This window comes from Eptatretus burgeri, chromosome 12 (assembly GCF_056783735.1).
Source record: "Eptatretus burgeri isolate ZD-2024b chromosome 12, Ebu_testis_v1, whole genome shotgun sequence".
Classification (NCBI taxonomy): domain Eukaryota; kingdom Metazoa; phylum Chordata; class Myxini; order Myxiniformes; family Myxinidae; genus Eptatretus; species Eptatretus burgeri.
Window position 1 is genome coordinate 13,754,567 of NC_140972.1, and position 15,390 is coordinate 13,769,956.

General features: G+C 46.2%; 2 protein-coding genes and 1 pseudogene across 18 annotated transcripts in view; 1 reads left to right on the forward strand and 2 right to left on the reverse strand.

The window, feature by feature from the left end:
- POLR3GL (RNA polymerase III subunit GL) overlaps nt 1–1,568 on the reverse strand; it is a 29,517-nt gene extending 27,949 nt beyond the window's left edge. For 2 of the 9 annotated variants that reach the window (XM_085849609.1, XM_085849612.1), the window contains exon 1: nt 1,245–1,511. In XM_085849609.1, coding sequence (XP_085705735.1) covers nt 1,245–1,364 — 120 coding nt within the window. In that variant the 5' untranslated portion in view covers nt 1,365–1,511. Of the gene's footprint in view, nt 1–1,244 lie in introns of all 9 variants that reach the window. The other 7 variants (XM_085849610.1, XM_085849613.1, XM_085849607.1 and 4 more) reach the window with 7 other exon arrangements.
- Nucleotides 1,569–2,732: 1,164 nt separating this feature from the next.
- The window catches only part of CLPX (caseinolytic mitochondrial matrix peptidase chaperone subunit X), an 80,370-nt gene continuing 67,712 nt past the window's right edge, over nt 2,733–15,390 (forward strand). For 3 of the 9 annotated variants that reach the window (XM_085849592.1, XM_085849599.1, XM_085849600.1), the window contains exons 1-3: nt 2,733–2,890; nt 3,466–3,583; nt 6,108–6,292. In XM_085849592.1, coding sequence (XP_085705718.1) covers nt 3,508–3,583; nt 6,108–6,292 — 261 coding nt within the window. In that variant the 5' untranslated portion in view covers nt 2,733–2,890; nt 3,466–3,507. Of the gene's footprint in view, nt 2,891–3,202; nt 3,383–3,465; nt 3,584–6,107; nt 6,293–15,390 lie in introns of those variants that run through there. The other 6 variants (XM_085849598.1, XM_085849594.1, XM_085849596.1 and 3 more) reach the window with 6 other exon arrangements.
- On the reverse strand, nt 13,016–15,346 carry LOC147015133 (uncharacterized; annotated as a pseudogene).

Below are 15,390 nucleotides of genomic sequence, written 5' to 3' on the forward strand. Positions count from 1 at the left end.
AAGGGGGGACCGGACCCGGACCGGAGGGCGCAAGGGGGGACCGGACCCGGACCGGAGGGCGCAAGGGGGGACCGGACCCGGACCCGGACCGGAGGGCGCAAGGGGGGACCGGACCCGGACCGGAGGGCGCAAGGGGGGACCGGACCTGGACCCGGACCGGAGGGCGCAAGGGGGGACCGGACCCGGACCCGGACGGCGCAAGGGGGACCGGACCCGGACCCGGACGGCGCAAGGGGGACCGGACCCGGACCGGAGGGCGCAAGGGGGACCGGACCCGGACCGGAGGGCGCAAGGGGGGACCGGACCTGGACCCGGACCGGAGGGCGCAAGGGGGGACCGGACCCGGACCCGGTCCGGAGGGCGCAAGGGGGACCGGACCCGGGACCCGGACCCGGACCGGAGGGCGCAAGGGGGGACCGGACCCGGACCGGAGGGCGCAAGGGGGGACCGGACCCGGACCGGAGGGCGCAAGGGGGGACCGGACCCGGACCGGAGGGCGCAAGGGGGGACCGGACCCGGACCCGGACCGGAGGGCGCAAGGGGGGACCGGACCCGGACCGGGGGGCGCAAGGGGGGACCGGACCCGGACCCGGACCGGAGGGCGCAAGGGGGGACGGGGACCGGACCCGGACCAGAGGGCGCAAGGGGGGACCGGACAGACATTGGGAAGGACGGGAACGTCACTGCGCCAACTCGACTTGCACACTCATGTTCAGGTGAGACAGCATGGACACGTGGTTTAGTTCTGCAGATAAACAGGGAACTCTCCTCTACTTCTCTCCGCCATGATGATGAATGACCATCATCATCTGTGCAGAAGTAGAGACCGGGTCTTGTTCAAATCTTCCGCTCTTCAGGTCTTTTTATTCATAAAAATGATGTTTAAAAAAATAACAGGAGAAAAGTACAATCGAGACGGGCCACAAGTCGGTAACTTGATGAAAGTTAGTGAACCAAGAACAAGGCAGATTATAAACAGGGAGCAACGTACAGGGACAAAACGTACAGGGACAAAACGTACAGGGACAAAACGTACAGGGACAAAACGTACAGGGACAAAACGTACAGGGACAAAACGTACAGGGACAAAACGTACAGGGACAAAACGTACAGGGACAAAACGTACAGGGACAAAACGTACAGGGACAAAACGTACAGAGACAAAACGTACAGAGACAAAACGTACAGAGACAAAACGTACAGGGACAAAACGTACAGTGAAAAAAGTACAAGGAAAAACGTACAGGGAACAACGGCGGAGGCTGTAATGCCGTTGGTGGAAGCGCGTCCCCTTTCCCGAAACCGATCGCCTCGATGTTGAACGTCATTTGGCCCCTGCCACGACCTCGTCCCATCCCGGCCATCTCACCGTCTTGCAATCACCAGAAGCAGGTACCTCCAACAACAACACTACTACTCCAGGATGTAGTTTATCGTGCATACGGACTGAAGCCTGGAGCGTACATGAATATCAAACTCTAATTATCTCCAAACACGTGATTCCATTTTGACTTGTACGGGCGATCTTTTATATTTTCCACACGTGGAAGGAACGAACCTTCGCTTCGGCTGTATTTTTGTTAATTACAAAATAACAAACAAGGAAAGTCGATGAGAGGGTAGTGGTACCAGTTAAGCTAAAAGAATAGTGATATACACCAGTCGAAGTGTCTTGGATGGGAAGCCTTCCATTGGTTGGTCGAGCGAATGTGAAGCCGTGCGGCGGCCATATTGGGACACCCAGAAAGTGACGCCACTCCATTGAAAGAAGTGCTTTGAAGCCGTGCGGCGGCCATATTAGGACACCCAAAAAGTGACGCCACTCCATTGAAACAAGTGCTTTGAAGCCGTGCGGCGGCCATGATGGGACACCCAGAAACTGACGCCACTCTATTGAAACAAGTGCTTTGAAGTCGTGCTTAACGAAACCTACTATTAGATTAGATGAACGAACTGTGATCGGGGTCAGAAAATAATGTGAATATGACGTGATCGATTCCATTTCGGCGTATACTATTTATCATGTATAAATAACAACTGTTCAAAAGCACTTTGACCGCAGAATGAAAATATTCTCAACAGAACCTCTGTGCAGGCTCGGGGTGATCGATTTGGAAACGTCAAATACACAGAACACGCTCCGCTCGGTGCGAACATTGTGTGCAGTCGCTTCTTTGGGAGTCTCAAGATGGCGGCGTGTCGGCTTCAACATGGCAGCAGAAACACTACGTCATTAACCCTAAAAACGAAGTCTATGACTCACCTTCACAAATCCCCAAGATCCCCACCTGAAGCAAAGTTGAAAGACGGCAAAAAGTTCCACCAGGAGTCACCAAATATCAAATGTTGAGTTAATTATTATTATTATTATTATTATTATTATTATTATTATTATTATTATTATTATTTTTACCAGCTTTGACCTCTGCGACCCCGAGTCCCCCACCCCCTCGGGCATGACAACACCACAAAAATGTTTGAATAATTGTGGCGTTAAAGAAGAAGAAGAAGAAGCAGGGTTGAGGAAGAAGAGGAGTAATCAGGAGAAGTAAATTAAGAAGAAGAAGAAGAATAATATAATATTACTTTCTGCCACCATTTCAGTACCCGTGCTATGAGTATTGTTCAATATAACGGGCCTAGGCGGTACAATGCGCAGCAGTGTTTTTTTTATTCCACAAGTGTTGCGCACTTATTCGAATAACACAATAATTTTTCAAACAATAACAGTTAGTACTCTTGAAAGACGTCAATATTGTAACATCGCGAATGTAACTTGTTTTTATCCGTACGGTTGTCGGAACAAGGCACTCGTGGGCAAATTGTGAGGTAAACGAAGAGGATTGCCGGGGCATGACAGGTCCTCGATCGGGATCGTGTATCGGTGAAGGTGGGTCAGGCTGCACAGTCACAATATGGGTCGTTTATCGATGTGAGGCTTTAAATAATTAATTATCTCCGACATAACCGCCAAGATTGTAAATAATTAATGGACGTTGCTTTGCGGACAAGATTGTCATCACACTGACAGGACGTTACGTTCCAACATGTTTCATTGTTACTGATTAAATATTATACGATGAGGAGAATAATGACCGGTGATGTGTAATTTGGAACAGCGGCTGAAACACTTGTGCTTTGTACATGAATAAAATGTCGGATATCGATGGAACCACATGAAGGTTCAGTGCCAAGGGGGCGTGGTTAACGAAGGGGGCGTGGTTAACCCGGACTAAAGTTTTTTTTGTTGTTGTGGACGTTGGGGCCTCTGAAAGGGCGTGCGGTTGGTTGGTTGGTTGGTTGGTTGGTTGGTTGGTTGGTTGGTTGGTTGGTTGGTTGGTTGGTTATGAGAGTGAAGCTGCTTCGAATGTGAAAGTACAAAGTGTGTGAGGAACACTTGGGGAGTGAGAGTAACTTTGTCTTCTCAGTTTTACTTTGCTAATCGGTTCCTTGTCCGGCCTGCAGATCGTGATCGGCCGTTTCATCTTCCTCCGTGACCGGCTGAAGATGGGGCACTCTCAGTGCGTGTCCCGTGCAGCCGCACGCTGGCTGTTTCATTTATCCGGAGGAATTAATCATGGAGGTGGGACCTACTCAGATAAGCTGTTTGGGTCGAAATCAGTAATATGGAATAGGCAAAGCCGAGAACCCAACGTAGAATTCTTCTTACATTCGCTTCTGACTTTACATAAAACTTGTTCACAACTGTATACTTGCCAACTATACCGTGGTACGTGTAAGCGCCGCACAGCTGATGATTTTGACGAAATTTCCGGTTACTTCGGCCTGGATTCGGGATCAGCGATCAAATAATGTAAATCACGATTAAAAAAATTTTTTTTTGATGATGCGGGAGATATCTTTATTACAATTAACTTTGGGAAAAAATAATTGAATAAATAACCGATCACTTCTGGTCAAGAATAAAATAAATTAAAAGTTCCGGAAAGAGTTTCAAAATCACTCCCGGTAATGTTAAATACAAAATAAACACTTCCTGTCATGAAAAAAATCACTTTCGGAAGGATAAAATTAACTTTGGGAGAAAAAATTGAATAAATAAGCACTTCCGGTCATGATCTCCCGGCATGCATCATTCCCCATGACAAAAACCGGAAACAAAAAAAAAAGCAAAAAAAAAAAACGAAAGCAAAATGGTCATAGCCAACGACATGGATTCACAATTGACAGGGCATTGTGTTGTTTTTGTTGTTTCCTATTCTCTCATGTGCACGCGTTAAGTAATATTCACAAGATAGAAATAAAACCCAATCGTGTTTATACACCGCACAGCGTTTAACAACAACCGGAAGCAAAAGGTCATAGCTAACGACACGGATTCCAAATAGCCAGGGGTATTGTGTTGTTGTTGTTGTTGTTGTTTCCTATTCTCTCACGTGCACACGTTAAGTATGAAGCTCTCTGCGTTCGCTACGAGTGCGGCTGAGTGTGACACCCCCCCTCCCCATTCCCCCCTGTGAGGCTGTGTGCTGCGCTGCACCCCACCCCATCCCCACCTGCGGGGCTGTGCGCTGCACCCCACCCCATCCCCCCCTGTGAGGCTGTGTGCTGCACCCCACCCCATCCCCCTGTGAGGATGTGTGCTGCACCCCACCCCATCCCCCTGTGAGGCTGTGTGCTGCACCCCACCCCATCCCCCTGTGAGGCTGTGTGCTGCACCCCACTCCACCCCCCTGTGAGGCTGTGTGCTGCACCCCACCCCACCCCCCTGTGAGGCTGTGTGCTGCACCCCACCCCATCTCCACCTGTGAGGCTGTGCTGCACCCCACCCCCACCCATGGGGCTGTGAAGTGCACCCCACCACACCCCACCTCCGCCTGTAGGGCTGCACCGTGTTCCACCCTCCCTCTCCCCCCCCCATCCCCACTCCACAAGGAAAGTGAAAAATTAAGCCTGTTGACGTAGATGTGGTGATTTCATTTTTATTTATTTATATATTTTGTTCTGTTGAATGTTGTTGAATTCGTCATCCCTGAATTTTGATGAATCTGTTAATTTTGTCAGATTTAAATCCTTTTTCATTTGCAGTTTTAAAATCAATTGTCTTGTTATTAAAAAGATATTCGCAGATAGAAACTACAAGGGCACTCGGTTGAGCGCATACCTCCGCTACGCAATGCCTGATCCAATAGAACATATCGGGCCCAATAAATTCTTGAGATATCGTGCCAAATACCATTTTTGGTCCTATCTCTCAATGGTGAAGAATCGCTTAAAAAAATTATTCGTCCTTGTCACACACCCAACATGTCCACAAAATTTCATCCGAATCCGTCCATAACGTTTTGAGATATCCTGCACACAAACAAACAAATGAAATTGCTCGTTGAGCAAGGAATTGCTGGAATAACTTTGTCATATCTCCATGATCTCTGAAAAAACAAAAACCTGGAAATCAATTCTTCTTATAAGTCGGAAGTGCTCCTGTTTAATGAGATATAGCACTTAGTTTGGTCATGATCATAACTTGGAAGTCAATCAGACTTGAAATGGCGTTTTTCTCGCAATTTGAAAGTTTTGGCCCGACCCCCCCCCCCTGACATTCTACCCCCGACCGCTAAGAAGGGTGTTGGTGTGACACCCCGATGAGACATATGGTTGGATGCAGTATTGGAAGATGCACATTTTGGATTTGGTTTGAAGTCCATACGACCATTTTAGCGGACGTTATTGCGAAAATAAGAATTTCGGTTTTTCGGTGACCTTGACCTTGACCTTTAACCTAGATTCACCAAAAACGACAATTGTCTAAGTTGGCCCATGGCCGATGTCTATACCCAGTTTGGTCATGATCGCTCAAACGGTGTGGCTGCTACAGGGTAAACAAACGCACAAACAAACACACAGACACACAGAATGACACACACAACCGACCAACATAATTGCTGAAATCCGAAGGATTCCGGCAATTAACAAACAGTAATGAAAATATAACCTCCCTCCACCTTCGGTAGCGGAGGTAATAATGAACTCATGAGCAATCCATATATCTGCCACCGTCCACAGTTGTGTGTAGCATTGATCCTTCCTCTAAATACATTAACTGCATGCATCTGCTTCCCCTCATGGTATCCTGTTTTTTGCAGTTCAAGGTTGTGGTATTAGAAGGTTGCAAGTTGCTGCTGCACCTGCTGCCGAGCTTCTAACCCAAGGCTGGCTGCTGCTGCGTGTTGCCGCTGCGAGAGACTTTTCTTTGTGCACCCCCTTGGGAAAGCAAAAAGATGGAAACTCAACCAGCAAGGATGGTACCACCACCAGTGATGGAGGAAAAGTACGTGTCTCATTTGCAAGAAATGTGCCGGACTCGCACCAATCGGTCGATTTCCATTTTTACTTCAAACTGGTTCATATTTTGCTTTTCTTTGCTCCCCACCGACACCTTGATGCTTTCATCTGCGGTTGCTTCGGAGTGGTTTTCTATGATGCCGTATGAATGGTCAATTTGAGAACAATTTGCGCATCCTGTAAATTTATCCCAGTGCCATGCGATTGCAGACATGATGCTATATATATATGACGTACGTCACATTTCCCCACCTTACCCATTCTACCTTACCACTACCGTCTGATTCCGAGCCGAACATGATTTTTGTTTGAAGAGGTTCCTCGGGCTTGCCTTGTTGTCAAGTGTACGGCACATCATGAGATCGGCTCACAAATCGCTCCCCTCTCCCAAATGTTGTTCCCGAGTCGTCAAAGGTTTGCCCCGAATCTCGAGACGTGTTGTCTGTATTTCTCACAACATTGATTTGGGATTTCTGCATGATGGACGCCCACTTCCTTTCCTTGTTTCCGTAAGCTTGCTATCAAAAAAAAAAGAAGAAACTTCAGTGCCTTGTAGAATTCTCAAACAGGAAATGTCGTTGTGTTTGAAATTTGCTTGCTATAATGTCTTTAGTTCATACCAGTAATTATTATGATTTTTTTTTTGTATACTATGTCGAGGCTCGTAGAAGAGTGGACACCGAACATATAACAAAGGGAGCAGGAGACGGGGTGAGAGAGGGAATCACAATACAGTAGGGAACAAGGACATCAGGAGATCTGTGGAGAAGAGAGGGAAGGGGTGGGTTACACGGGGTAAACAAGACGGAGACTTCCGGGATTTTCAGGAAGGAAAGTAGGGAATTTGAAGATGGGTTTGGGGTGGGTTAACGGGTGGAGAAAATGTCATGGTTTTTGGTTTGTTTTGCTGCCAAATGTCAGGTAAATGCAGTCATTATTTAGTATGCAGGTGGTTGCGTCATTGCTGAGAGCACATATATGTCGCTGATACAGTGCCTCCTGTTTCCAGGAAGCTGGTACTCATTTTGCCGACCACGGAAGGCTGCCAGGCTGAGTCAACCCCCTTTGTGTTATTTAGCGGCACATATTTAGTGTTATTAAATATTTAGTGTTATTTAGCGGAATGAAACTCAGGACTTAAAGTTCTTTAGCCAAGCACCTTAATCAAGCCAACACCAGGCTTGCCCAAATGCAGTAATCCCTCTTTAATAATCATTCGCTTGAGATTGGCATTATGAAGTGCCTCAATGGATGGCTTAAACCCTTGCTCATGAACTTTCATTCACTTCAAGTTTTCTTCACTCCCAACTTTGACATTTATTTTTGTGTGAAGGGGGGTGGGGAGGAGGAGACTGTTTAGGGGCAGTGTATGCACCTGTGTAGTGTATGCTCAAGAGTGTTTTACCCTGTAATTTTCTCACCTTGTGACTCCTGTGCGTCGTGAAGGGGAGTTCTCGCTGCAAAAGGGAAAGATGGCAGAAACTGACTCAAAGGTGTCCAACATAAAATAGGCAGTTTTAAAACTGAGGTGTGGGTGACAAACGTTGCGAGCAAATCCATACGTTTTCCTCTCCTGGCTGTGAATGATGGGTGTGAGTGCCCCCCCCCCTCGTGCTCCTTCCCTGCTTCTGATGTCTGTGCTTGGAGATTACAGCCTGACCTAGCCTGAGCCGTCCTTGCCAGTTATTGAGTCTTGTGATTGCTTTAAACCTTATTTTCTGTTGAATTTATGGTGTGATTTTCAACAAGATTGATTATTTTTGTTCTTGTAATCCTGGAGTTCTGGTTATAATTGAAGCTGTTACTGCAGTCTGTTTGTACTGCTTCATGTCTAACTTGGATTACCTGCAGGGGTTAACATAACTGTTACACAGGTACTCATGTGTGTAAAAATAAAACCTAAATGTGTTCTTCAAAGATGCTAAGAAAGCTCAAAAGCGCACGACCACAACAGCGGCTTTTGATTGAAGGTTTTCTCAGCTAGTGTCGGTGAAATTCTTCCGTGATAATTCTGCTATACTGTGATTTTGAAATGTAAGTGTAAAATTTAAGTTTACAAATGATGACAATCTAATTTATGTTGTAATTTCTAACTTGTAAGGTTAAAAAAAAAGATCAAAGGAGAACGTGTGAGTGAAGAGGAAGAAGATAAGGTTCAGGAGCATCTGGAATGAAAAAAAGAGCAGCTTGCGAGTGTCTCAGCTGGAGGAGAGACAGAAAGACAGAAATATATATATATATATATATATATATATATATATATATATATATATATATATATATATATATATATATATATATATATATATATATATATATATATATATATATATATATATATATATATATATATATATAGCAGAGGAGTAAAATGTATACAAAGCTGAGAGGCACTTTAATAATTGGAGTGGCACTTGGGAAAGTCGACGAGTGCGCTCGAAGCTGACTAAATTTTTTTCAGAAGTTCCAAACCATTTCTGCTGGTATTCATTCAAGAACCTAATAAAAAAAAAATTGTGATCCCCTGATTATTAGGTTTCTCTATAGTAAGCGCTAACGGATATAGTTCTTCTTCTTGCGTATGGCAGGGTAGCTATCATTTTGTTGGGGCGTGACTATACCGCTGATGCCGTGCCCCTATACCAGTACACTGGTACTCGTTTTGCCGACCTCGGAAGGATGACAGGCTGAGTCAACCCCACCTGGTGTTAATTCAGTGGACAACGGGGCTCAAACTCAAGACCCTAAGATCCCAAGCCAGCTACCCTAACCACTAAGCCAACACCAGGCTTGCACAGATACAGTTTATAAAATATCACAAACTTGTGGTTTCCTACCTCTATGCCTTGCTGCAACAGCACCCATATAGTCCGAGAGCCAGCGAAATTTATTCAACCGGAAAGAGACAAGGTTTGACCACACGAGGTGGTTGATCATATATTGCTGACCAAGGATCGGGATTGCTGCCGGTTTGTAGCCTGTACCATAGGCCTACAGGTGACATTTCCGTGTCACCAAAATTGGATTTATTCAACCCGAGAGTGACAGGGAAACTAATCATACCATGACGTGGGGTAGGGATCACAGTTGACCAAAAGGTAGTTGACAGCAATTTTTAATGGGGTCACGTGACCACATTTATTCAACCCGAGAGCGACCAGCATGAGACTTGGTTTATATAATCTACGGTTATTGCCAAATACGAAAATATCAATGACAGCAATTTCACCCTGTACTTTGACCTTGACAGTAACCTTTGACCTTGACCCAGGTACAATATACCAATGCTATTCAACTCAAATGTGATAAGCATTGAACTTAGTTAAGCATGAGCTAAGGATATTGCCAAACACCAAAATACCAAGGACAGCAGTCTTTTCATGTACTTTCACCATGACAGCATCCTTCGACATTGAACCCGTAATAATTCCAAATTAAATTTAATGCCAAATTTAACCAACGCCTCGACATGAAATAACCTTAAACCACGGCAGAAAACTAAGGCACGGTTTCTCAAAGCGGTAAGACGCGTCTTGGACGTAAGACGCATCTTACCGCTTCAAGAAACTGGGCCTAAAGCTTGTGACTTCCCATAGCACGAACGTCGGTTCTTCGTTATTCGTCATCGTCCGAGTGGCATAAAAGATCCATACAATTGATCAGTATTGGTATTATGACGAGCAGTATTGGTCGTATTGATCAATTAATCCGTTTCGGATTCGCTCCCGCTGTCACCACTCCAGGGTTCACCATCGGTATCCGGGGAGTGAGTGTCGATGGGCTGGTCTGGATAGTCGTGGACGTATTCCTCGACATCAGTGTCGCACCCGTAAGGATCCTCTTCAGATTCCTCTGTCCCTGGCGCAGTAGATGAAGGCTTCTTCAGCTCTTTGGGTAGTACAGGCCCAAGAAAACACTGAAATGTGTAATTTCCAGTTGCATACATTTGCCAGCCATAGTTGATGGGATTGATTCCGGCCGTTGGATTTGCCTTCAAAGCCGACGTCCACATCAAGGAGATGTAGTGAGCCCTATTGAGATGTTGCAGCAGGGTACGTTTGCAGGGGTCAAGGAAGCGCAGTTGATCTTCCTCACCTGTTCAGAGAACTTTCCCGTGCCCACCATCTTGAAAAAGGCCTCTGCTCACGCCTCATTGATGCATTTTGCTTTTTTATTGCCATACACGTGGCAAACGAATTGCCCCAACCCCAGCACATCCATTTCGCTGCCACACAAAGACTGAAGAGCCTTGACATATCCTTTTTGCATCATTTCAAATGGTTTCTGTTTTCCTTTTCGGTAGAAAGCAGACGTGTCGTCGCATCCTGTTAGGGCGTGAAAACCAACGACAGCCTGTTGTACGTGAGCGATTTCAGACACGTTGATGTAACGGCGATCGTTTCCGCTTCCGTAGTCGAGTATTATGCGGTGGGGATGTCTTGCAGCGACTGGCAACAGTATCACCATAACGTCCGTGTCCGAGGAACGTACGGTCATGTCACCTGACATCGCCGTTGCACCATGGTAGGCAATGAGAGTGTCTGCTTCCTTGTGTTGACCCTGATACTGTGGTGGAACGGACACCACCAACAACCCCATGCTGTTCACCTTCAGTTCTATACAATTTCCCCCGTTTGAGATATACACCGTTTTGCAGTCAATGATCGCAACATACTGCTCGTTCTGGACTTCTTCCATCATGAATTTCAGAAAGGCATTCTTGAAACGATAGTTTTTGAGTAGCTCACTGCCATTCTTTTTCTGCTTTTTTTCCGGCCTTGTTATCACAGAATCCTCATCACAGCCACCACCCCGGTTCCTCCTCTCCGGATCCTTTATTGATTGCGTAACGTACTTGTCAAGAAGTAAATGCACCTCCATCGCGATACCGGCACTCCTATAAATGTGCACCATTATATCCCTCACTATCGACCGATACTTTGATTGCTTATGGCGAGGCAGAACCTCGTAGAGAATAAAACTGCCATCAACGAGATAAACCGAGGGCCACACTGAGAGCGAGATGTCCAAGAGCGATTCTTTCTGTTTTCCTTCCAGAACTTTGGTGAGCACTGACTTGGTCGTCTTCGTCACTGACCCGTCGCTGTGTGCGATTGACAGGGGAATCGACGTAATTGGATGGCTTTGTAGATCTCTGAGATCGATAACTTCTCGCACCGCGTCCATCGCTAAGACGTGAGCGAAGGCATCTCTCACACCTTCGGTACCAACCTTATCACATTTGATTGGTTTCCAAGCATTTTCCGATGCAAAGTTTTGCACTCTGATGCGCTTCACAGCTTTTAGAGATCTTGACCCGTTTTCTGTGCACTCAAGCAGAAACTCCGATCTTGCCAATTTTCCGCGATTAAGAGTTGTGGTCAGGTACTTGGCCGTCACTTCGCAGACACTTTTCCCCGTAGCCAAGTTGACGAGGGCCTCTGGTGCAGCGGGACCGAACGGACGGCATGTTTCAATGAACATCTGCTTGAGACGGTCGCCACTTTCTTTGTCCTCCTTCACACGCTGCTTGTGCAATTGGTTTGCCGGTGTTTCTCCCCTCTGAATACCACACATTTCTTTCATCTCTAACGGCCATGCTGCGCTGTGTAAGGCTCACACACCACTGTCGAAATGCCTTCTCCGAATTGGCGAAGTGGACGACTCCGGTGGCTGCAGATGCAGCGTTGCGATTTGTGGTCTGCTCAAGGGTTAGGGCGATCGGACTGCGGGAGTATGCCTTATTTGTACGTCTCTTGCTGAAGGCACCAGCTTGTAGTACATCCATTGCAGCTGAATCTAGTTGACTTAGCTTTTCCAATTAGAGTGAACCCCACCGAGCATAATTTGGTTTGTTCAAGGCGAAGAACAGATCCGTAAGATGAGGTAGAACTGTCACATATAGGGCAACATCGTTTGTTCATACAGCCCTTTGTAGCTCTCAGTAAATGTGGTTGATGAAGTACACGTACACAGCCCAATATGCCGCTGTCTTGCCAAGTGAGCCGTTCATGGTATCATGAAGAAACTGCTCATAGTCCTTGATGAGCCGCAGGAAATCTTCCTGTGTAGCCAGTTGGGCCAGTTTGTTCGTATCGTCCAAATCTGTCGACATTATCTCTTGAGATGACTTCTTCATACTGATCACGTCTGTCCGACAGGAATCGTTCATACAGTAACTGCTCCAGGACACAAGCTGTTATCTGGTGAATGCGGGTACATCGGTTATAAAATTTACCCTTCACAAACCCATTCGCCAATGAACCCTCGGCAAAAACATAACCCTCTGTCAACAGAGGTATAGATATTCTAAACCAACAGATATTCCAAACCGGAATCGGATATATCGGTCCCAACAGCACCAAAAAATGCTAGTACGACGTGAAAGTTGCCCATTAAAATGATGTTTATCAAAGTTGGGCGCCGGAGAGCTTGAATGGCGAACACCTTCATGGCAATGTTCAGATCGTACGTAACTGGGTGCCGCATATGACCATTCTCTTCAGCCACTTTCAGAGATTGTTCCATGGTCGCCTGAACAATCTTGCCAAGGGTTGGAGACTCATTTATGGGATCCATATAAGCTATCACTGTCATTGGAAGGCTGTCCTCCACAAACAAGGAATAAAATCCGTTGAACTGAGGCACCGTTTCATGCACGGACTTGATCACCCACAAAATATCCAATGCGTTTGCTTCAATGAATTTATCACTGTCGTTTGAAGTAGTCGCTACCGAAAGTGAGAATTTGACTGCTCGCAAATTCAAACGGAAAGCAGGACACTTTCACAATGCCTTCAAAGGTTCGTCTGGCTCTCCCACTCACAGTTGACGTCTCTTGACGGGTCCTGCGACTATTTCGGCGTGATGTTCATCTGGAACGTATTGATTCTGGGAAGCTATGCCCACGGTAATGTGCAGACTGTTCTTGCTGTCCAGGGTTTCGACGTTCAAGTCAAAGTTGTCCCTGGCAGTTCCTGAAGCAGAAATCAAGAAATGATCGTATCCTAATGCTTGAGCAAAATGGGAGCGTCCTGGGTAATCTTTCCGGGTTTATGCACATTGACCTGATTGTAAGATTCATCACATTCTCCCTCTCATCCAGCAATTAGTTTGATAGCCACTTACCAGTTGCAAGTTGTGAGTCGGGCAACAGTCCTGCCGGTGTCTCCTTTTCTCCTGAAGCACAGGTGTATGCGATTTCCGACACGAGTCTTTTGCATTCATCGTCGCTCACACAATGACCAAGTCTGTTCAGTACTGTTATTGCACTCTTGCTTCCTAACATCGAAGAAAGTCCAATACCTAGTGCTGTGTTTTTCCAAGGTTTTACATTTCCCTGTGATACGGTATAGACTGCATCTGAAGAGAGCGCTTCACACTTTCTTTCCTTAGCGGCTGATGGTGCTTTGGCAACGCCACACAGTAGTGTTCTGTGGAAAAGTTTTGTCAGCGGAGGTATTTCTGGGGCGGTTTTCTTCAGAGAATCAATGGTTGTAGGGCTCGGAATTTGGGTCTTCTCCATTTGTAGAATCTCCGATCGCAACATCATTGCACTCGATCGTACCTCCTGTTCCTCCGCAGTGGTATTTTTCAAAGCCACGACAGCATCATCAAAACAGAGATGGCGGGTAAATGAAATTCCCGGTCTTGTTCGACTCCTTGCCATAGCACAGGTTGTCCTTGTAGGCTTTTTTATATTTTATCCAGCAACTTCTATGTGGTGTATCCTTCTATATCCCCAGAAATCCCACCACTGGCCAGGAATTCTGATTTGTATAACTCCATTACAGATGCAACTGCGACTGGAATACGTTTTGCCACTACTTGGGAGTCTATGAATCCCTGTATCGCTTCGAATGCTACCCTGTGAACAGCTGAGGGTGCAACAAAATCATATCCGCAACTTGCAGCCTCATCAACGTTCCTTCGAAGGAATTTCAAGCGACAAGTATTGTGGTACATGCCCTCGGGAGCCACTAGGTCGTCCATTCCTCGAGCAAGTGCCAGAATTTTCTGACTCGAAGTAGAATTTGGGTTCGCTCCAGCACATGCCACAACTGATTTGCTACCATTCATAGATAGCATCAGGTTCAATGGTTCAAATGATTTTCCACATTTGGATCGTTTCTTTTCTTTTGAACAGAAAACGCAGCGTTTGTCAACTATGACACCTCGAGGGCTCGACTTTAAAAAGCCAGACACTGAGCGTGTCTTTTTAGCTGGGCTTGCAGGTTTGCTGCTTTCATCCTCAGGTTTACGTTTTTTCACAGCACTGAACTTACTGAGACAGGTCGAATGGTATCGCAGGCAATAATAGTCTGGGCAGTTTTGAACCCTGTCAGTAGCTTCCTGAAACATGTCCGCTTGTAGGCACTTTCGTCAATCTGAGGCATTTTGTACCCTTGACCTCTGCTCGTCGTCCTTGATGTGTTTTAGCGGATTATCATCTTTCTTTCGACACAGGAAACAAACCTAAAACAAAGAAATCAATCGTAATAAATTCGCTAGGCAGTTAGCATGCCAGGAGAATAACATGGCACAAAATGGGTGTGGTGGTGGTGTTAGGTCATTGGAGTGCTCATTGAGATTTTGTCAAGACGGTATATTATGGGATTACTTTACGGAAATGGAATTATGCAGCATTGAATCTACTAGAATGCACTGAAAATATTCCAGTGTGAGAATTTCAGCCCTTTAACGCGCACTTTTGGGGGGCAATTCAAATGGGTGAGCATAGCCGGCGCACTTGGCGCGCACAAACACACACTTGGTGTTGGTACGTATGGCCGCATGGCGATTTTATGAGGTATACGCACACGCGGAGTGCGGTGCCCCTCAATCCCTTATCAATTTCCTGTCTGCAAATAACTAGGTGAGAGAAAACAAAGTCAAGCCGTGTACGGCGCAGTGTGTGAGTGAGGAAGTAAAGATGACAGAGAAAACCCAGCGCACGAGTTACGTTGGCTTACGAGCACCAACACTTGGAGCACAGAAAATGATAACGTATCTTATTGAAAATACTCACCTCATCCTCCATGATAACGTCCCCTAGGAGCTCTCAAACTTCCATGGTAAAGACTC